At 44.5% G+C, this 23,825-nt stretch overlaps 1 protein-coding gene across 4 annotated transcripts in view; it reads left to right on the top strand.

Annotated features, from left to right (window-relative positions):
* The window catches only part of LNX1 (ligand of numb-protein X 1), a 129,257-nt gene that overhangs the window by 72,578 nt on the left and 32,854 nt on the right, over positions 1–23,825 (top strand). For all 4 annotated transcript variants that reach the window (XM_074588070.1, XM_074588069.1, XM_074588067.1 and 1 more), the window contains 2 exons: positions 19,996–20,237; positions 21,819–21,974. In XM_074588070.1, coding sequence (XP_074444171.1) covers positions 19,996–20,237; positions 21,819–21,974 — 398 coding nt within the window. The remainder of the gene's footprint in view (positions 1–19,995; positions 20,238–21,818; positions 21,975–23,825) is intronic.

Here is a 23,825-nt window from a genome sequence, read left to right as displayed (position 1 = left end):
CCAGTTGCTGCTACTTTGCCCCAACCCAGATGAAATATTCATGCCACTAATATTAGTAAGTCAGTCTAGAAATGCGGAGAAGATCCTGCCGTGGGTGCCCAGTGGTGGCTACCGCACTCCACACCATCCTCATGTCCCCCCTGCTGCCACCTGGGCCCTGGCATAGGACTGGCAGAGTCCTGTGCATCCTTCACAGCCCCTGGTGCTGGGAACGCGCTGTGCTCTCCACATCTGCTTTCCCCCTGCTCTGTGCTGTCATGGGCCAAGGTATGGCCATACAAATGTACTTTCACTACTGCTGTGTCGGTACATTTTCTCAATGCCCATTTTTAAATTGCATTTAGATTTTGCATATCTTGATGATTGAATGTGCGTCGTTTCTCACAAACATGCTGCTTCCAGTTTCTTCCCTCAGAGGAGATTAAATTCCAGTACATTCTTGTTCTGTCCTTCCAAGGCATGAGTGTAATGAGGTTGGACATTAATGGTTGCTGCATTTCACTTTTTTTCTGCTCTTTCCCCAGTGGTCTAAGCATCTGTAGGTTTGAAGGCACTTACAGTTACGGTCTTTGAGTTCAAAATAAATCAGAGGAGAATAGACCAAAACAGGACAGAGCATTTAATAAGATACATAGTCTACGTATAAACTTGCACTGAATATGTTGAGCTGACAAAGCAAATAAATGCAAAGTCCCACAAATTTGCCTTTTTTGTAGTCTAGGCTTGAATAATAGTAACATGACCCAAGTGAGCAAAAGAAATTGATAAAGGGAGGCCAAGACCAAGTAACCCTCTTCTAGAGCTGATGAACTGTGATCCATACCAGATATCTCCAAAACACTTTTGCTCCTCTTCCACCTACCTCACAACACAATCTGTCTTCCTTTTTCCTTCCCTTCCCTTCTCTTCCCTTCTTCTTCAGCAGATGCTTTAAGTCCCTCGTATTTTTGCTATCTCAGTATTGCAGAGAGGTTAACAGTCTCTATCTCAGAGAGAAAATGCATTTCACAGATTTGTGATAGCCTCCTTGCTTTTTTGTTAAGGCCTGCTAATTGTTGTTCGGATCTTCCTGTGCTTCGCGTCTCCTCTGTTTTTCAAATCCCCAGCAAATAGAGGTTGACAACCAACGCAAGAAACTACGATAGTGATTTTGTGCCCTGTGGTGCTTTACAACACCAAGAGAACTCACAGCTGACAGCATGAAGGTTTTTTGTCTGTGATGAGAGCGCTTGATTTGTTTGTGTGTTGGGTAAAAATAACAGTTTGCTCTTAAATAGTTGCTTATCTTTTTTGTGATGTTACATAAACTCTCTTGACGCTACCTGCCAAGTGTGAATTGGCTGCTTCTGCCCTATATATGTTTTGAGAGAAGACGTGGGTTTAAAGCTCTTTAAATAGGAATCTTTCTGTTGGTTCCCTTGACACGGCTTGTAATGCTCATTCACTCTCTGTCATCACCAGTGCCAGACTCTGTTTTGGTTTCTTTAGCCATTTTCCACCTGGCTGCTCCTGGCTACCCTAAATCTTTGTCTTTCCCTTGCTTCCTTTCAATTCCTGTTTTCTTTACACCTCTGCTCTTGCCTCTCCCACATGTCTGCCCCACTCGGTACAGCAGTACCAAGGCATCAAGTTTATTAGGGAAGCGTGGCCTTGAACACCGCACGGCAAGACGGCGGCATGACGGCAGCATGTTTCTTCTGTCTGGTGAAGGAGATTTGAACTGGTTTAAAAATATAGGGCACTCTTGGTCACAGACTCCATTGTAACCACCGTAGTAAAGGCACAGACTCAAGATCAAATAAGGTCAGAGTAGGCTGGTCCTGGATTTAACTGTGGCAGGTGAATGGAGATCACCAGTCCATAATTTCAAAGTCAGTTGAAGCTGGTAAGTTCAATCAGCCCATGGAGAGACACTTCTGCTGGGGCTGTACAAGCCCTGCCCTCCTTGTTGTAGTGATGGTGAGACCCTGTCTGCTCCCTTCCCTTGTCTCCAAGCACCTGAATGGCCTGTGAAATAGTGAAATAATCATAGAACCATAGAATCGCCTAGGTTGGGAGGGACCTTTCAGATCATCGAGTCCAACCATCAACCTAACTCTGACAAAAACCATCACTAAACCTTATCTCTAAGCACTGTCTATATCTGTCTTTTAAATACCTGCAGGGAAGGTGCCTCAACCACTTCCCTGGGCAGCCTGTTCCAATGCTTAATAACCCTTTCAGTGTAGAAATTTTTCCTAATATCCAATCTAAACCTCCTCTGGCGCAACTTGAGGCCATTTCCTCTTGTCCTATCGCCTGTTACTTGGGAGAAGAGACCTACACCCACCTGGCTACAGCCTGGCTACAGCCTTTCACCGAAATAGTCTGTGAAAGGGCTATTCCCTGGAGGGTCTTATCTTGTTCAAGTAGAGTAAGGAGGAAAGGGAAAGAGAGAAACTGGCTGACTTGGTCTGTTAAGGACCCTTGTGGTTAACTCCAACTGTGCTGAGCACGCCAAGCCGTGTGTTTCCATCGCCTCGCACTACTGCAGCACTACAAAACTCTGAGCTGGTAGTGCTTCTTATTTTAAATTTATGGATTTATGTATGAGTAGATTGTGAAGTTAAGCTGCAGAGCTTAACTTCAGCAAAACATGTGTAGTTGAAGGCTAAAAACAAAGAAAGCTTTATGGATTGACCGGGTTTGGTGAGACTCTCTTTATATTAACTTCATTTCAGCAGTCTTGGTGAACTCTAAACATTTATCTGTTAGACTAAACATAGGTTAAGCCAGGCTGTGAAATACCTCAGTTGTAGAACTGACATCTAATCAGAGTTTTATCAACTGATCCTCTCCCTAGTTAAATTACCACCTGGACTGAAATCCTTAGAAAAGTCGCAAACTGTCCTACAAAACACACTACAAACAGTGAAAATAAAATAAGCCAAGAAAATAGGGGGGGTCGTAAGTTCTCCCCTATATCATTCAATTCCTCTTACCTAGTTGATTTGTTTGATTCAAAGGTCTCATCTCTAGTTGTTATTCTGTCTCCTGTTCCTGTACTCAGACAGAGGAAGCTATGGAAGATGGAAGAAGTAATGAAAAGAGTAATATCAATGTGCTAGACTTTTTCCTCACTTAGATTAGTTCTCTACAGATATTATTCCATTGACTTCAGCAAATTACTGTCTTGAATTTGGGCAAACTTCTATTTTTTACACCTATATAGCAGAGAAATGGAATAGGAGAGATCCAAAAATCTATTTGGGGGAAAGGAGTATCTAACCACACTGGTTCACACCATGTGGTTTTTAGCAGAAACAGCAATTCTAAAAAACAGAACATCCCTTGAGGGCATGTGGGTGAATGAGTTGAAACAATACAAATAAAATGTCATGGACTCCAGCCCCTGCAATCTCTGTGACAACTTCCCCCTCCATCCAAAAAAACCACACCCCTGTGTGGGAGCCTTGTAAAACCTCAGACTCCACTTCTCCTGTCCCTTGTGACGGTGGTAGCTGCATGACAACAGATCTTACAAAATTGTGACTTTTCTCCTGTTTTGTTGTTTGGTTTTTTTTCTTGAAATTTATCTCCCTGGATTGTCAGACACAGACTCCATGACTTTAACACTCACCAGAAAGTCCCTCTGAAGCAGGGTGCTTTCGGGAGAGTAGCAGAACTGGTGATAAAACTGCGAGCCATCGCTGAATGGTCAGATCTGCAGCTAAAGGGAAGGGTGCAGAAAGGTCCCTCTTTGTCTCCAGTGTTGAAGCTAGTCCTTGTAAGGGTCATCCACATCACCACAGAAGGCTTCAAGGGGCTTAGGGGTGAACGGACTTGCTGTCTGTCGTATAAGCTACTGAAGAAGCTGAACGGTGTAGCTTTAGTCTGGGGACAAATCCTGGTCCCCTCTCACCACACCTCTGGCTGACCACAGTGATGGTGATGAAGTAAAATCATTTTGATGTCTCCATTTCACCTCAGTGTCCCAGACATGAGGAAGTGGAGGGTTCAGGTTTGGTTTTTTTCTGTTGGCTTCACGGAAATTCAGGGCTTATGGTTTTGGGTCTTCTTCATTCAAAAAGCTTCTATGCGATTTTTTCCCCATCTCCTGGCAGTGCTCTAGAGTGGGATAGGCCTGGCACCGTATGACACTCCTCCCTCCCTCCCTCTGTCCCCATCGTCCCACGTGGGGAGGCCCTGGGGACCAAGGAGGATGGGAGGCAGCCCATGTCCATCTGAGAGATACTCTGGTTTGCTGTGTGGACATACATAGGCAGGATTTCGAAATGACCTTGAGATCATGTTTTGCCTCCAAAGGTGCGTGACTTCCTGCAGAGGGACAGTGTTTCACTGTTTTCTGTGGGTACTGATGGGACAAATGGTCCTGCACGGACCTTCCCCGTGGAGCCCTGCTGACTTTCCCTGGATGTGGCCGTGACCAGGCAGGAGAGGGCTGATCCAGGGCTATCTCAGCTGCAGCATCCGTGCTGAGACACGCCTGTGCTCTCCTTTGTCAGAGAGAAACAGGGAAACTGGATCCTAAGTGATTTTATAATTTACATGTCTGTTTTTCGAGAGGTGTGTGCTCTTTGTAAAATTAGTCAGACTTGGTCTTCCTGAGCAATGTTTTCGAGATAAGATTATGACTGTGTGAAGCATTATTCTAGAATCACCTATTGTGCCGTTTGCTGAGGACAACTCCCTCGGCACTTCTTTTTTTCCCCCTCTCTGACATTTCCAAAAAGAACAGCTGTGCTGCCTGTGGTCCCCTGTGCCAGGGAGGCAGTTGCTGATGTTATCCTCCCCTCCCTTCTGACTGCTCTGCGAAGACTGCTTCTTCCAGGTCTTCTGAAACAGTCACATTGCAGAGAAATGATCCTCGCCCTTGCAAGCCAATGGTGAGCTCCCAGGTCCAGGGTAGAGCACAGAAATTCGGGTGATCCATGAAGCTGCATCTTTAGCAGCACTTACTTGGATGCTGCACCAGAGCTCTCTTTCAAGTCCTGACATCTTTTGTGCTTTTAGAAGGCAGATAGATGTCTGTTATTTTCATTCCCCTCTCTCCTTTTTGCTAGAGATGCTGAGGTATCTGGCGGGGAATAAAAATGCCGTTCCTACAGTTAGGGCTCTGTGGGACTGCTTTTATCCTTATTGCTTTTTGTGCTATGGTAGTTTAAGGAACCCACAAATGAGCCAAATCTGCGTTGTGGGAGACACTGAACGAAAACATAGTAAGCCCGAAGGACTTTTTATTACACATGAAATAAAGCGAACCTGTAACTTGTTTTCAAGATGTTGGCATGTTAAGGGTTAGACCCTCGCTCTCACAGAGCTCGAACTACGGCACAATATCGCCCCTTAATTGATCCTGAACCACTGCTAGACGCGGCTGATCAAACGAATCACCGACTACAGAGTCAGGTCCTTTTATAAAGGTTGCTGTCAGGAAAGTCTGCCTACTGAATTGGGAGAGCTTTTTTTTACCCCTAAAGTTTTATTAGGGCAACAGTGTTAAAAAGATACTTTTAACACGTTAATTAACAGAAAACAAGTTATCAAAGGAAAGAAAAAAATCATCTATTTTTCCACCAGTAGCAGAAGGATCTCTTGATTCACTTCTGTCTGTTATTTATGTCCATTGGCATGAAAGTCGGTGCTCTGTTATGCCTCCTCCTTTGTGGGCTAAAGGAACGGGCATGTACCTTTGTAGACTTAAAAACAAGCTGTAATTTTACTGATACCTTGATTATACATGGCCGCTATCTAGTGTGAAGAAAAGATCTTGGGATGCAGAGCCTGGAGTTATAGAGCGCAATGGCATTGGGAAACCAGCACCTAAAACTGGCACCGAGAGCTCTCAGTTTCTTTTTGGTGCCCAGAAGAAAGCGCAGGGAAGAAAGGGCAGAAATTATCCCAAAAAGATGGTGTGAGCACACAGGGAAGTTAATCCTTTAAAAAGACGGATGTGATGTGACAATACTTTTCTTACTCTGGGGTAGCTTCTCTGGTGAATGGTCTTACTCTGGAAGGGATGTCTCCAGGGAAGCTATCCTCGAATGTGTGTTTCTACACATGTAATATACATAATGTGGCTAAGATATCATTCCACAATCACTGCGGTAATCATGTACTTCCCTGTTGCAGACAATCCCTTAGGCATCAACCCCATCTCTGGAGGCTGATGTGGTTAGCCTTTGCAGAACACTTTGTGCTCAATTTTGGATGATGTCCTTAATGCCAGTGTCTGAGTACCCAGTAAACCCTCCTACGTGATGCTGTAGCATCTTCAATTAGCTTTTAAAGAAATAAGGAAATAATTTGCCGCGAGGCTGTTCTGTTTACAGTCACTAAATTGTTAGGTATTTCTTTCCCTTTCTTCCTCCTCCTCCTTTTCCCTCTGTGCTGCACCCGTAGGAACACCCGGTTCTGAGCTGTCTTGTTTCAGGGGCAGTTAAAAAATTTCCTTGGAAGGTACAACCAGCTGAAGATTGGTAAACCACCAACCACTGGTCCAAGGCATTGCAAAAAATACGAAAACAGAGACCTATATCTCAATTGCTAATGTAAATATTTAAATGCACTACCAGTTTTGTTTAGTCTGTCTACTCAGCTTTTTTTTTTATCCTCAATGTCCATGTCAAGCTGGGGCGGATATTTTGGAACCAGAGAAAATTTTCTCATTGTAGCTGTAAGGTTATTCTGTGTTATAAAGCTGGTCAGTTTGGCTCGATGATCCCTCTGCATTGACAGGCTGTTGCGGTAATATTTACACGGAGCAAGCAGGATTTGGTTTATGTCGGTCTGAATCCGGCCTGCCAACACCTCCAATGCCCCCAGCATGCTGCTGCCCACTGGACACTGGTCTAGATGTCCAGCTGGAGATCCTGCCTGTTGGTGATGGCTTGGGTCACCTTGAGTCATGACGTGGGTAGTGCCTTTGCTGTGAAAATTAGCAAGTGATGAGGCATGGCGTGAGCACACTGCTAGAGGTTAGATTGCCAGCTCCCTTCTGAAGGACCAGGGCCACCTCCGTTTGAAGAAGGCAGATGTAATTATCCCCTTTTCAGAGCCGATAATGAACTGACATTATTTCCTATGCCACCTTGGTTTTCCTTCAGGGGGGCCCATCATCACTGCTAAAGAGACCCAAGTCTACTTAAATTGTGACTTAACAAAATCGCGGCTTGGGCTGGAACAGCCTCGGGCGCAGAGACCGGCTGAGTCACCCAGATGCCACAACCTGTCACAGCGAATTCGCGGTTTGGATTCATTTCAAGGCAGCCTCTCGCACAGCGGCCCCGACCCATTTTTGTGGAAGCAGCAAGGTCAAGCAGGATGTGCCCTCTGCTAGGACAGCAGGGGAAAGGCCACCGTCTTGGGTGACCCAGGGGAATATAATTGCAGCTCATGCTCAAGTTTCTGTTCTCCAAACCTGCTGCCCAGGTTTGCCCACGGTGTTCTAGGTGCCCAGATGCATGCATGATGTTTATATTTTAATTTCAAAAGCAAAAGTTGTCATTAGAGCTTGAATATTGGAATTCCCAAGGCTACAGTGACGTAAAAGGGAAATGAAAGAGTGGCTTCCTAAAGAACATTTTGGGATTTTTTTCTATTTCCTGTATTTTAGTAGGATGAGTACATAAGTTAATGTGTTTTGTAACAGGACAGTATGAGGTGACTGTCTTTTACCCTGAATGGGTTTTTAATAAATTTAATAATTAAAGAAAAAACATAGTAAAAACATTTTTTCTTATTTATAGTATGCAAAAATAACATGAAATCTGAGAGCGGAGTGACTGAGAAAGCCTAAATAAACCCATAGCATCTGCAAACTAAAGAATATGAAAAAGCAGCAGCCTGAGCAACTTGGGCTTAAAGTAAGATACGGTGCAAAAGTTGTTTTCTCCTTTTCCTACTTTTTTACAGTGAGAACAGTCATTCACTGGCACAAGCTCCCCAGGGATATGGTAGAGTACCCACCACTTAAGGTTTTCAAGATGGGATTGGAGAGGGTGCTAGGTAATCTCATCTAGGTTTCCTTTCCGTGAAAGGTTGGACCACGTGGTCTTTCAGGGTGTCTTCCAACCTAGGCTTTTCTGTGATTCTATGACGCTTGCCTTTGTCAGGGAAATCCATTTTGTGTTGTTGGTAATACAGTACCTGTTTCTGAAGGCATCTTTTGTAATGAACGGGTTTCAGGGTCGGATTCCTGCTTCCACCCTAGTTTACGTATTTTATCCCTTGATTCCTCTGTTATAACCTGGTGGTCTAAGACAACAACACACAATTTTACGGAGAGGTTCTCAACCTGAAGTCTCTAAGGTCACTTCTTCAGCTACAGGCTGAAGAAGGGTTTGTGTACCTGGATGGTATTGACAGGTTTTCCCCAAGATACTGGCTGGACTATTAGAGGACAGTGCCTTTTCTTAAGAACCTCTCCCAACTTCAACCGAAAAGCCACAGCAGCTTTTGAAGCAGGATTCAGATTCTCCCTCCCCAGGTGCCAGTTTTTCCTTTGGCGATAGCACTGGGCTCCCTCCTGTTTAATCCGCCCCTCTGAATGAGCTTCAGCAGGAGGAGCAGAGGTCAGCCTTACCCCAACCCAACCCGAGCTTTAGTGGTAGGAGCACTCCCGAAAACCGAGGTGTGAGGGTGGGAGCTCCGCCAGGCTCCTTTGCCAAGCGAGAGCTGACAGTGGTCCAGGTACAACAGGAGGGAAACCGCACTGCTGGGTTTTTGGATGTTTTCCGTGATACTGAGCGCAGCACCGCCTATAGGTAGCTGTGTGGGGAGAAGGGTGAGTGGACTGGGCCTTTTTCAGATTTGGGTAAAGGAATTCAGGTTAAAAGTATTTCCGATAGTTCTGTTAAAAAATAGCGATTCAAAAAAAAAAGTGGTTTTCACAATTTTTAGAGCATAAGTGAGCATTTCCTACGATGTGAGCTTTCAGAGGACAGTAAACAACATTCCAGCCGTACTTGTGCTGTGGCTGGATATGGACTTTCTGGAGCCTTTAAATGCTTTTACAGTGTGTGTTTATTTTAATGGGAGAGTGAAATATCTCACTGAAACATCTCATATTCAACTGTGTGGAACCCATAAAACCGCAAGCAGTGAAGATTTTTGCATGCCCAATGGGTTTGGGGAGTTTTGTTCCGAAAACTGGCTTGTAATGTCCCTCTGATCCATCCTCTTCCAGCCATATGTGCAAAGGAGAAGACTGCAGAGCCAGGAGGAGGAGAAGCCAGAATGGTGTTTCTCTAGCAAAAGCTATGCTATCTTCACAAAAAACTAGTGTAATGAGATATTTAATCAATAGTGTGACTTATGCACTTCTTATGCCAGTGTCAATACTCATTTAGGCTGAAATCCTGGAAGCTGAACCAGAAAATGTTGTACTCTTCCTCCGCCACCCCTACAAGGAGCCCGTGTTGTTTTAGGGTTTTAAGACACAGCGATTTATGAGTCACATGCAGTTCACTTCCCATAGAACTGATTCAGGGTCCTCGTTGAATATCAGACATTGGATTTACTAAGACAGGAGAACTGCTTTTTAAAATGGGAAACATTTGTGACACCTTAAGATGCTGCTTAGTCATGGTAGCAGAGGTGATTGCTCAACACTCGGATGGGCATCTGACTGGGATTTCTGTGGTTTTTTGACTTCTGAGAAGGTGTGTTGAGACCTTCTTCTTCTGACCTTCCCCATGAGGAAGCCAGTGTGCGTGTTCAGAGCTTGACGTGTACCGAGATGTGTTAGTGACGTAATTCAGATACCATGCTGACCTAAAAGGGATCTTATGTGACTTTTGGGTCACTGAGGTCAGAGGCAGGTGCCACCAGAGCTGAGAGCTGTGGGTGGCTGTCCATAGCATGTTCTGGCAATAAGAGACAGCATTCGTTATTTACTGCCTGCAGCCCCATTGTTTCCTGTAATTTCAAATTCCAGCCGAGAACATATTAGTAAACCCGAGCCTTGCGCTGAAAACATCTTGAAATTCAACACAGTGCTCCCTTTTTATTATTTTACATCTAGAGGCTTGTGTGCGTGTGTCACTGCTTTGTGCCAACAGAAGCCTCAAACCTAATCTCAGTAATGCCGGCTGGTTGAGTCTGTGACTTAGCAGTTGTTGTAATTAGTTTTATTTTAAAAAGAAATGTGTGCTAAGTATGTGTAAATACGGAGTTTCTGTCTGGCAGGCTTTTCCCTCTGTAGCTGCAAGAATCGGGTTATGCTGATACTGTCACTCTTGTTAAAACGCCAAAACCCCTTGTCCCATTGCAAGCATATTTTGCTCACTGCATCACAAAGTTTTTATAGCATAGGTGGGGATAGTAGGAGGGGAAGACAACGCTGAGGTACTAAGTTCCAGGAGACTAGTTATACCTGCTGAATATAATCCGGTGATCAAAACCCTAAAGAATAAACGTGAAAAACACATGAATCAACAGATTGAATGCTTATTCTTAACACTAATTATATGTGCATCCACATAATTTGAAAAATGCGGTGTATTGGGTTATGCGGTGTTATGATGTATAGCATTGCAGTACCTTAAGAATTTCTTTGCCCTTGCACTTGTTGTTTTTGTCACAGATAACTTGAATTTAGCAGCATTAACATTTTTTGAGCCTTTATATATATATGCTGTGATTTTCCTTACGCTCATTTTTCAGTCAGGGCTCTAAATGAGGAATACTTTCAGTGATCCTGCTGAAGTCTCATTACATATGATCTCAATTCCTACTGTAAAAAGGTAAAATAATTATTTTATTAGTAAAAGGCAAAATCAGTGGTCAAGATTGCCTGCAGAGTACCAGTGCTGTTCTTTGAGTGGTCTTGGATGGACTTGAAAACCAGATATGAAGCTGCCGGCTGCTGACGGCAGGTCGTACGTTGCTTTCCAAACACCCAACTGACGCACTTTGTATGTGATTGCTCCCTCCTGCACGCCGTCTGTAGATGAAAGAATGTACACCTGTTGATAAGTACCCAAGTTTTCCATGAAGAAACCTCTCGCGGGCGTTTCTAATTTGTGTTTTCTCACTTTCTTTTGAAACAGTATTCATGTTGTATTCTTCTTCAGGAGTGGGGAAGGCTGAAGCTTTTAAGTGTGTTATATAGAAAATGATCTAATTCTGGGAGGTGGTGAAAGCACCTGGTAAAGTTTTCATCAAGGTCCACGTTCACTGAAGTCAAGAGGAGTTTTTAGTACTTTGGGACTTTAATGTAGCGCTTGAACAGGAATAGTGGGTTTAAATGATGTATTATATGTCAAATGCTAAAAGCACTAGAAGCCATCAGCACGGTTTACAGGCTCTCACCAGCTCCAAAATGCAAGTCCCATGTGTCTTATTCTTCCCTTTTATTTTGCTCTGAATCTCCTACCCAGGTACTCGCAGGTTCTTTGGCGTGTCAGTACCTGAGCACCTACCAAGAGCTAGAGCTAGTGTGCTGCTCCGCTGTTCTCCGTGTTTGTGTCAGCTGGTGTGAGTAGGGCGCATGAGATATGTAGATTACTCTTGGGGAGCTTTGGTATTTTATTGAGTAAGTTTGGTATAAATAAATGTTGCTGTTGTTTTGCATCACAAAAGACGGCTCTGGTTGTGTACTTCTGGCCAGTAACTTCCCTGTGATGACAAATGTTTGTTTATAGTAATCTAGGAGCAAAAAATGATTAATAGTCTGACTGCAGTTTTTCACCCCGGTTAATTCCTCATTTTTCTTGCTCGAGGTCTACTTGTGCTCTACAAGCGTTACACCTAAAGGCAGCATTGGAAAAGCTGTAGCAGCAACCCAAGGCCGTGCCTCATGTGAGCAGTGGAACAGGCTGCTGATGCCCTTGTGCGTTCTCAGAGCCCTGGTGGCTTGGGCACAGGCTGGGAAGGGGCAACAGAAGGAGAAGCCACAAAGTCAATTGTAAATATCAGTTTCTCTAAAGTGGTAGTTGTGTTAGGTACAATACAGAGGCTGTGCTAATCCATAAAAGAAGTTGGCATTTCCAGCCCGTATGCTGACTTGCTCATCTCAGCTGTCTCTAGCAATTTACAACTCCGTTCTCCTATATATAAAACAGCTGCAATTTGTTGGAATGGTTTAAGACTAGAACTTGAAACGATGCTTGAACCTTGAAGAGAAATCAGTACAGTTGTAGTTTCAAAATCATCACTGACAGAGTAATGGCTTGGAAGAAGTGTCGGGGGGGGAGAGAACATGATCTGGAGCAAAAATTTGTACACGGTCCCAACAACAACTGGGATCATTGCACAATAATCCCAGTCATGATTTTTGCCCACAATTGCAGGCAACCAGTATTGTTTACCTATTTCTTCCAATTCCCTGTTCCCATGATAGAGGTTAATGGGCCTTTTAAAAGATTTCATAATAGGAGCTGATGATGGTGGTTAAAATACAACTTTTTGCTTTTTAGAAAAGGAGAAAAAAAGCTTAAACGTGACCACATGTTACACGATGCTTCGGTAGCATGTACATGAAGCTTAAACTCTACAATTTATTTAAGAATAAAAACGTGTTCCAAGTTCTTTCAGCTCCCCTGAAAACTAGTAGGAAATCTGGAGATTCCTCCCTTCCCTCAGTAGGAGCAGTCAAATTTAAAATGGGGATTTGGTTTCCAGCGAATGCTTGTTCAATTTGGGTCTGGCACCGGCTGTCTGTCTGTCGGTAGTTTTGGGAACGGTGGGGACTGAACTCTGAACTGCGACTCTCTTCTTCACCAATGCAAGATACTTTCAAGGGCTTCTACCGACATCGCTTGCCATGCTTGTTCCTCCTTCTCAGCAGCCAAATCACAGAAAGGGGAGTACGTCACTGTAGCTGATGACTAACGTAGTCATTATAAAGATCGCTCAAGATATATTTTCCTCATATGCTTAGAAAAACTTTTTTTTTTTTAATCTGTGGGAACTAAAAGTCCTTTTGCTAGTGGTGCACACAAATTCGTACAGAGTAGCTGACGTGGAAGTGTAAGTCCACAGGTACTCCTGGGCACGTTCCTTATAGAATATACAAATGTATTTTGTTGGGCAGCATCATAGTGCAAAAGCACCGTAAAAATGACAGCCCTCCCCTGGGTCAGATCTTAAGAGGTAGGACACAGCACAACTTTAGGCTTTGCCGGTAAGGTAGTTCCAGAGTTTATTGAATTACGATGGCTTCATTAAAACAAAGAGGATGAAAAAAAACACCTTGGGAAAACATAACAGAGATACGTAGAAATTAAACTGAAAAAAACAGATATTTAAGAGGTTTTTCCTATCTTGTGGGAAAGTATTTAAGCTAAGTAACTTTAGCTTAAAGAAATAAGTGTTATGAGGACCTTTATAAATATTTATAGAGTAGTAATGCAGAAATATAGAACCACTAAATCTACTACGTGTTCATACTTTAGCAAAGGCCTCTGGTTGACAAAAGAGAGCAAATAACATGAGAAAATCTCTCTGACAGCTAGACAGAGAAGCCATTTGCCTCATCTGAACTTCCATCATAGCTATCTCTGTGCTGACACAGAACAGGGCGGTGTTTATGGAAGCGTAGGATGGAATCGCTGATCCTCAGCCCTCCGAGGCAGCGGGGATGAAGGCACTGACCCGCGCCTCCCTCCCAGGCGCCCTGACGCCCCAGGGGTCAGGAAGCTGCCTCTAAAAGGCTTTTATTTATAGTGTTATTGAAGTGAAAGAGTAATAGTAGCTGGGATGATTTCCCACTTAAATTAGGTGAAAAATGAGCATTTTTTTTTTTTTTCACCCCAAACAAGACGGCAAGCCTCTGGCACTGGGAGGCCATCAGGGAGAGGGTACCCAAGCGCATCAGTGCCAGGGTACAGAGTGCGCAGAACAGCAGTGGTGAGTATCTAGAAACGTTGCTAGCATTATGAAATTCAAGTGCAGGTGCAGAGAACGGCCTGTTTCGTGTTTAGACAAGGTTTTTGCAGCCTGACTTTCAGCGATTGTCTGTTGGAAACTAATCCAGGAGTTTAAGCTTTGCTTTTTAGATGGCTCGTCCCCTTCGTTATGAATAGTGAGGAAGGTTTAATGTAGGCAGGGCCTTCCTACCCGTAGCTGGTGATTACAGTAGCTTGAGGAATGCTCTTGACATGACACAATCCTTTATAAAAAGCCGAAAAGACAAATGCATTTTTAAAAAAATAAATAAGGTACTTATTTATGAAGCTTTTTTTCATATGCAGCATTCATGCAGTGGTTAATCCTTGCAAGAATTCAGAATTACCAAAGGGAAAGCATTGCTGTGTAAGCACTCAGTTCCAAGAATGATTTTCACATAGAGCAAAAAAGAGGAATTTTACACGTAGGACCAGGATTCACAGAAGTCCGATTTCTGAGCAAGGCTGATACAACGTCATTGGGTGTAAAGAGCAGCAGGGTATTGGTCACCTTCACTGCTGAAGATGTTGATGCCTCTGGCCTCTTAAGCGTTGGTATGGCTGGTCTGGAGGGAGGTTGTGCATTTGCTACATTTCAGCTTACATCTGTAACATGGGATTTAGTTGGAGTTTAGGTGCCTCGCTCCTTTTTCATTTTTGGCTTCAGTTTTTGGTGGCAAAAGTAAGATCAGAAGAGTCGGTGTCCTCTCTGCCTGAGAGTTGATCAAGTCAGTTCATTCCCTTATGACGGAGTTTCAGAAAGCTTTAGAGTTTAGGCATTTGGCCTGAAATCCCTATGGTTGGTATCTGCGTTAGGTTTGGGCTACAGCCACTGCTGATGGGCACACTGTGCGAATGGTCCCCGTGGGGCAGGAATTGCCAACACCTTCTTGTGAGTCAACCCCTTCGATTCACATCCCCCCCCTTCCTTCCCAGACATGGCAGGAGTGTCTCACCAGTGTCTCACAAGTGAAGCCATCAGCACCAGGATGCTCCTTGCTTGTCACCTTCAGTTTCTCCATCAGCCTTTCCACCGGATCCCTTCAGGGGTACCGGAGCAGTCGGGAGAGTTTGTGTGTCGGGGTCGGGGTGCGATACTCGCTGTCGGTACTTCTGATCCCGGCTTGCATCAAGCCCAAATTACACAGGGATGAGACCGCTTGCAGTGAGGACATAGCTGAAACATACTTGTCTACCGGGATCAGGGTTTAGCTTCGGATCAGCAATGACAGCCCATTAGGCAGTATTTTCTTCTGCTGGGCGATTGCTTTGTATACATTACTCTTAATTGCACGCAGACAATGTATTGCCAAACGGCACCGAAATGTGAGTGCGCTGGAAGTGATGTTGGGAAAGCGCTGCTGGAACTGGGCAGGGAGAGCTTCTGCTCTGTTTATTTGTGCCAGACCTGCCTCACAAGCACTGTCACTCTCTAGATTCACTTTTTTTCCCCTGTTTCCTGCCCAGGCAGGCAGGCGTGAGACAGGGAGAAAGAGGGATAGCCTGTGAAGTGACACAGATAGGGTGTTTTTAAAACAGCAAATGCATTTTAAATATATACATATATTTTTTGCCTGTGATATTCTTTCATTTAGAGAAGTGAAGTGAAAAAATCCATGCAGTTGTCCTTGTTTATGTTTTGCCTTTCTGTTTTGCCCCTGTGTCAGCCTGGGTAATGGAGATCCTTGAGGTCAACTTCTCTTTCAGGCCCTCCTTTGCCGTGCTGGTCAGGGATGCTGCAAGGAAAACGCACCGCTGTTTTCAAACCGCTGTTTTCAAACCACTCTTTTCATCTGGATTTGCAAATGACATGGAAATGTTTCTGTTGGCCTTGAGTTTGACCAAAGCTTGTTTTCGCAAATGGTAGGACCAAGTTAAGGCAGCCACGGGGTTTTGGATCTCCTGGCTCCAGCAGCACTTGGGATGCGCTGCTCCCAAAGCCTGGAGTGCAGAGTCTCCCTGGGGAGCGGAGCAGGGCACGGACAAGGCTTATCCTGCGGCCACCGGTGTTGATGCCAGCCAGAACTGCATCCCTGGGTGAAGTTTCAGCAGCAGCCACTGCCCTCCCACCACCCGGTGGTTAGCTCATACGGACGGGATTTAAGACAGCACGTTTCTGCTTCATAAAAGAGGCCGTGCAAATAGAAGAAACTATTTTCTGAATTTCCTGTATGCACCTAGTGACACTGCTTTAATGGTATGAACTGTCCAATGCACATTATTCATGTCTGTTTATCTCTCTCGGTTTTGGCCTTCAAATTGTTTCGGTATCGTATGGCTGGACGGACGTACTCGCTGTCCTGCGCGACTGAGAAGGAACATAAATCTGCAGTTCACCTTGGCCACCAGACAGTGCTGGGTTCACTTTCTGACTGGCCTCCGTTAATCAGGTATCCTGCTCTTCCAGCTGTAAATCAGGCAGCTGATTAATAATCACAGTGAGAGAGATAATTAGTACTAGCATGTAGCTGTTTTATGGATCTCTCTTTTCTGGGAGCCAAATCCAACCATATGGAAAAATGTAGTTGAGACACTATAAATATGATTCCACTTAGACAGTCATCTCTTCTGTTTTCTGTTATCACAGCAGTGTCAGCACAAGGAAAACAATGAAAGTGAAGGGATGCTGTTGCAGATTTTATTACAAGTTTGAGGGCCTGGGACTTTTTTTTTCTTCTTCTTCAAGGACACTGTGTTAATCTGAAGAAAGAGGGCTTGATTTGTGTTCATTTATGCCTGCCACAATTATTTAAGAAATAGCTTCAGTGCTCATACTTGAAGAGCTTTTTTTCTCTTTTAACTATTTCTGGCAGAGTTAGAAAGATATGCCTTGTGCTTTGTATCATGACAACTTGTCTTCTCCAATAAGCCACATCTTAAACCGTGTCAGCCCTCTCTGCAATTCAAAGTGACTGTCTTCTGTTCATTTTGGTTGGATTGATGCTGTTAACCGGGTGTCTGCAGTGCAGCCAGCAGCAGCGAGCGGGGATTTCCACAGAAAGTGAAGGCTTTGGTAGTGAAGTGCAGATGGACACCAGGCAGCGGCTGAATCCGTGTGGCTGGGAGTCTTTGGGCAGAGCCCATGTCTGATCTTCATGTCGACCTTCACGCAACATACCAAAAATAAAAAAGACCTCCGTTTGAGGACCCATTCACAAGGCTGGTGCTCTAATATCAGCTGCTGAAACTGTACTGTGAAAACAGGTGCAAATAAAATAAAACACGGATTAGGAATATCTCATCATATTCTGAATCTTTGCAGGACCTCTGTAAGGCAGAGATTGTTTTTGCGAACAGCAAACAATTCACCCCAAAGCCCTTTGTGCTCATTTCGTTGTGTTGGCTTTTTAGACTATTTTTAACTATTTTGATGAGCCTTCGTAGGCTGGATTAGCAAATGTGACCTTACTGCAAGCGGGAGAGGTCAAGGACAGGTTCCCAAAACGCCGTGTTGGAGAAGTTTAGGCAGGCTCCAAGAGGGGAAGGCCTTTGTGGTTCTGATCCCTGGGAAATATAAAGGAGAGCATCCTGCCATGGTGTGGGATGCTGCGGGGGGTGAGGAAGTCACACCTCTTTTTTCCAGAAGGAATAGGAAAACGCCTGCTACAGTGGAGCCAGGAGAGCTCTTCCTTTCTGTTTTACATGATTATTGTTGCAGTCTTTTCTTGGAATAGGTGCCCCACACAGCTTTTTGTTGGTCTTTAGAAGTAGTTGAGCAGCCTTCTCTTCCATTAGAGTATTTCCTTTTGAGACGTCTCATTTTGCTTGTGAAAGGTTTTAGAAATAACTTCTGCCACAGCCATTCCCATCCAAGCCTTACAGCATATACAAAGCCCTTACGCAGTTGCACCAATATGATACAGTTTGGGTTGGTTCTTTCTTCCCCTCTTTAAGACAAAAGTTGTCAGAAGTGGTATGAGGTAAATGATGGAAAATCATAATTCGGTGCTAAAAAAAAGGGTTTAATTTAATTGTCTCTCATAAAAAGCCAACACCATAGGAGAAATTAAATTGCTGCTCCTAAGCTGATATAGAGAGCTCTGTGACTTGTCCTCACCTCATCTTTCTGTCCCAGGAACTGCTTCCATAAATCATTTTTCTTCCAAGTCTTCCAAGTTCAGTGTACTACTTCTTTTTCTGACACATAACCCACTAGCGTTGTGTACCGTATGTATTATGCATTGCCTTTTTCGCATGCCATATATTACGAAGAGCTTTCTATCCCTAAGGGTTTCTGCAGCTATTTCTGTGAGTTCGTCCTACAGGGCGCTTTTATGAAAGTCATCAGTTAGCCTTTGCTATGAAGAAAGAGATAATAGTAAGTGAAAGTAGGCCAAGCTCATTAGATTATGATTAAAAGGCAGATTATTTTTTTTAATGCAGTGAATGAGGTTCTAGTGGGTGGGCACTGGGCAGAAGTGCATATGGAGAAAAGTCACAGGTGCTGTCTCCTTGGGCCACTCTGTCTCTTCAGTTAGTTTATAGCTTTAATTAAATACCGACTCATGAAGAACACAGCGACCTTTAATTTCATTCAAGTGACTTTCTTTAATAAGTCTTAAGAAAGAAATGCCATGCGTGGTCCTGCTTTTGCTGTCTAGGATGAATCTAGAGCAGATAGTTGGGACCACAATAAATTTGTTTCAAACCAGGCTTGTAATTTGCCTCTTACAAATCTGGATCTTCAGGTCTTCTGGGAACATGCGTGTCTCCACCACAAACAGAGGATTTTGTCACTGTGGAGGTCAAGTCAGGATTTAGGAATTAGGTTTTCCTCCAGAATTATTTTAGAGAAATAGAAGAGCTCAAGAAACAGCCTTGAGCTCCCCAAACCGGTGAAGTCCCAGGCTGGCCCAAGGACCTTGGTCTGAGGTCTGAGGACCTGTGCTCAGTCATTCGGTGAGCCTCCTTGGCTCCGGTGGGGCTGCAGGGCAGTGGGACCCCCCACCACCTCTCGCACCTCCTCATCAAGGTGATGATCCCTCTATTTTAGTGTCTCAGCTGAGCTGGAATAGCAGAGCTGGAAACACCTCTCCTATGAGGACAGGTTGAGACAATTGGGGTTGTTCAGCCTGGAGAAGAGAAGGCTCCAGGAGGACCTTATAGCCCCTTCCAGTACCTAAAAGGGCCTATAGGAGAGATGGGAAGGGACTCTTGATCAGGGAGTGTAGCTATAGGATGAGGGGTAATGGCTTCAAACTTGAAGAGGGTAGATTTAGGTTAGATATCAGGAAGAAATTCTTTACTGTGAGGGTGGTGAGGCACTGGAACAGGTTTCCCAGAGAAGCTGTGGATGCCTCATCCCTGGAGGTGTTCAAGGCCAGGTTGGATGGGGCTTTGAGCAGCCTGGTCTAGTAGGAGATGTTGGAACTAGATGATCTTTTTGTTCCTTTCCAACCCGAACCATGCTGTGATTCTATGGTCTTCATGGCTGAATTCGAAAAAAATTCATCAGGTGCAGTTCAAGTAGTAAATGGTCCATATGGGCAGCTCATGGGGACTTGGTTCCCGCAGACCCTGGGTGTTTGACTCCCACCTGCAGCCCTCCCTTCATTGGGTGCATTGGCTTCTACCTGAAGGGCAGACCTGCCTCCTGCATGAAGACCACAGCGCTGTGCTCCCGGTGTGACCGCCTTGGTGACCGGGTATGTTTTTCAGGCTCTAGGGTTGGGTAAGGTGCTCTTATTTCACCAGCAGACCTGGAGGAGCTGTCAGGCTTCACTCTGCTCTCCTTCATTGACCAGAGGCAAGGAGGAAATTACAGACTGTAGCCTCTGGCTTAATTATCCACCTGCTATTCCTGTACTTGCATCCGCAGTAACTATTTAGACGCTTGAGACTACACACAAGGCTGCGGCTCTCTATTTTTTCCTGACCACCAGTAGTCTTTCCGTGTAAGGTGGTAACCCAGCTACTTTGAAGGGCAGTTTTCCTTCTTTTTGATTCTGCGTAACATGATGGGACTGGCATTTTTCCCTCTTGTTAAGCATCCTTATTTCATCAGTTTGCACTCCAAGTGATTCCTTGACACCAGATAATTTCCATAAGTACACAACATTTAAATACAACTTGTTATCATGTCTCCCTTTCCCTCCCTTCTCCTTAGATGTAAAGGAGCATCCCACTATGGCCTTACCAAGGAACGGAAGAGGCGTTCCCAAGACTGCTCTCCCGACCATGGCTCCAGCTTAGCAGTAGCTGCCCTGGGTCCCGAGCTTTCGGCAGCTGCGGCCATCGCCTTAATGACAGATGAGCCGGGGCTGGTGAACCCAGCCTTCAGCCCCACCTCGGAGGACAGCCAGCCAGGCAGCAGCCCCGGAGACCTGCATCGCAGCAACCGAAACAGAAGTAAGAACTAAAAGGGATGGTTTCAGAGCCTGGTGGCCTCTTACAGCATTCTGTGAAACATGTGTTGTTGGAAGCCTTAAAAAAAAAAAAGGAGAGTGAAAGCTTTAATTTTACATGACTTATCAAATTGTGCACTCAGTGACCCAATAGATTTGAGGTGAAAAACAAATTTGCTTGTTCGGGAGCAGAATGAAGCTGAACAAGGACTAGACGCACACATGCAAACCACAGGTCTTAAGGAAGATTATTTAGGCAAGTCAGCTCACTTGGAAGAGAAAATGGCATTTATGATGTGCTGGGGAGATGGTATAGCTGTGTAATGGCTTCACCAAAACATGGTGGCCCAAGTAACCCCCATAGACCTTGCCATGGGCACCTACCCAAAAGCCTGTTGGGAACTGTGTTTGGCAGTTGCCAAGTATTTGCAGGAAAACAAGCCTTAAGAAGTTCCTTGGGAGCTTGGGGGATGTTTGCCAGGTGCTGCTCAGAGGAGCTTGTCCTGCTGAAATAACCACAGTCAGGGACAAGTTGCACCAGAAAACTGTGCCTTGATCCTTCACTGTGTGACACTGTGCCCGGCTCTGATGAGTATCGTATTTGAAAAACATGGCCTGGCCAAAGGCAGACTCAGAAGCGTTAATGGGGAGTTTAAAGCTTGTATTTGAGGACTTTGAAACCAAAATGAATAGCCCACCTTGCGGTGCACCAACTGCGTGGTTGGAGAATGGATGATGGGCTGAAGAAAGACTAGAAAAAGAACAGTGTTATTCTCTTGTCAGCATGGGGCTAGAGAGGCGAGGAAAAGGAGGAGACAAGAAGAGAACACCAGAATGAAATTAAATCTCACCACTTCTATTGCATTTAGAGGCCACAGTCTGGTTTGAGGGAATGTTGTATTATTAGGTTACAGTGTTTGGCCAGTATGCAGAGCTCCAAGAGACAGAACAGCAACAGCCATGAAGATATCTTCAGCAGGATGGAAAAGAGAGTGACGTGTTTTGAAAACATTATGACATTTGCTTTTTTTTGATATTGCCTTGCACGGGTTAGAAGACATGACTTAATTCGTCCCTCCCACCTGATAGTTTTTGAATTTTTGACATGAAATCTTCGGCTATCGTCGGTGGCTTTGGAAGCATTGCAGGGTTTTGAGGCAGTAGTGTGGGGTTTTTTTTCGAGAAGAGTTTTTAATAACAACTTCCAGCTTTTTTTTTGGTTGGGTTTTTTTTTGGTGTCAAACTTACATAGCTTGGGAAGGGCAGTGCTTCTTCCTTTTATATGCATTTTTCGTAGGATTGCTGTTGATTCTGCCTTGACTGAGGATTATTCTTTCCCAGGCTACCACACTCGCAGGAGATTTCTGTGTGTGGCTGGCAAAATGGACAGGGAAGGTGGCAATTCCAGGGTGTGGGACAGAGGTAGGATAATTGCACTCAGGTGCAGGTGGTTGCGACCTTGGACTATCAGCTAGGGTCAGGGGCAAAAGTGAGGTGCAGGCAGCCTTGCTGTTGATGTTGTGCCCCATCGTATGCCGGCGGCTGCAGAAATTGTGTATTGATTTGGTTTTTCACGCTGTTGCAGCTCGACACTTTGAACGCTCCACTATAAGAAGCAGATCTTTTAAAAAAATAAACAAGGCATTCAGCGTTCTTCGAAGGACAAAAAGTGGAAGCGCCGTTTCCAACCAGACTGACCGGGAAAGGGAGGCTGTTGGAAACTCCGCTGCTGGAGAGGAAGGTAATGCTTTGTTCTCCTTGTGTCATCACTTAAAATGGGCTAGGGGACCCTATCCACGTGGGAACTGGATGTCCATGACTGACGTGCCTTTCATGTGGTGGGCGATGCGTGATTAAAAAAAACCCAGAAAACTCCATCTTTCCTTATTTTCTTTTTAAAAAGTTGTTAGTGACTGGCAGGCAAGAATATTGCTGGGGTGTGGGGGAGCTCACGGAGGGCTGTTCTGGTAACAGCCTGCGTGCTACAGCCAGCCCGGTATCCAGCACACGGGATGTGGGATCTGGGCGTCTGGGATCTATTACTGGAGCTGTCATTGATTTGCTCTGTCACTTTGTTCAAGAGGCTTCATCAGCACGTGTCTGTCCCCCTAAAGCAAACGGATGGCAGTGATCGTACATTATAGGAAATTAATGACTTTTGGCTAATGTTTGTGAAGCACTGGAAATTCCCAGTGGGAGGATGGTATGGAAGTGCAAAGTACTGTCATTATTCCAGCACTGCTGTGGGATGTTTGGTGACAGACTTGTATTACCTCAGCCGGGCAGGTGATGAGGTAGGAGTGTTCTGCTCTTAAACAGGGGGGAGAGGCAAGTTTGTCTGACGTATGTCAAGGATGAGGGGTCTGGCAGGCAGTAACACTTACCATTTGGCGTTCTCAAAGCAATAAGCAAATGTTACTAATTGCTTTGGACCGTAATTACGAAGCCAATATTAGCGTTCGTGCATCAAGAGGAAGTGATGATAGAGCGGGAATCATTGTCTTAATCAAGGTCTTCACTGAGCTTATTATTCCTTTACTTGATGCCTCACCACTCACGTCTCTTCCCAGATCAAATGCCCAGGGTAAGGGCTTTAAAAAGACTAAATATGCAACTTCCCTTTGCTCTGCGTTTCAAGCTGTCATTGAAACCCACACAAAGCAAGGACAAAAGGCTGCCAAATGCTGTGTTTAGGCATCATTATTCTAGAAGTGCTGAATCAGAGAACAGTGTTCAATATTTCTTCTGCTTGATTTGCTTGTTCCTTCAGGAGAATTTCACTACGTTACTGTGTTCCTGGTACTTACTCTCCCACTCCACATACTTGCTGATGTAGCCAAAATAAAACCTGATAATTCAAAATTGTGAACCTTTTCCAGAAAAATAACGTGAATCTTCTCATTGGCCTGGAAACATCATTAACAACTTTACTGTCCCAAATATTTTATTATTTTTCCCTCAGTTGTCTATGGCCCTCTTTGAGCAGACAGATACATTTCTCATTCCGTAGCAACTGTTCAATTCATTGTAAGGAAAAGCTTTCTTTTCTTTAACTGGAGCGAAATTCTGCATGTCTGAAGCTCGTACTTTTCAAAAGACACCTCTTCAGGATGGGTCATAGACATTTTCATGACCGCTTTCTACCCAGGCTTATAGTTGACATTAGCAGCTGTTCCACTGAAAGCTTGGTTTCAAGAGTGTGTGGGAGATCTGGATGCCAACAGTACCTACCCAGTAACCCAGCGCAGTCCAGATGTTAACAGAAGGAGGGGTGAAGGTGACACTGGCCTTTACATTTCCAGCAGAATGAAAAGCGCTGTTGTCTCCTTTATAAGAGACATATAATGGGTGCCTGAAGTGGCAATCACTCCAGGGCCCCATTGACAATGTCAAGATGATCATTCTGTCCTTGACTCTGCTTGTGGTTTCATTCCTCTGCACCAAGCGTGCCTGTAAACTTCCACATATATTCCACTGCACTGGAAAAACCAGGTAGGCATGTAATTACTTAATGAGCAGTTGCTCTTACGTATGAGATCACAGAAGCTGGGTACCTAAATTACTATATTAATTACATATGCAAAGAATGTAT

This window comes from Larus michahellis, chromosome 5, assembly GCF_964199755.1.
Source record: "Larus michahellis chromosome 5, bLarMic1.1, whole genome shotgun sequence".
Taxonomy (NCBI): domain Eukaryota; kingdom Metazoa; phylum Chordata; class Aves; order Charadriiformes; family Laridae; genus Larus; species Larus michahellis.
This window is presented reverse-complemented; position numbering and strand designations above follow the sequence as displayed.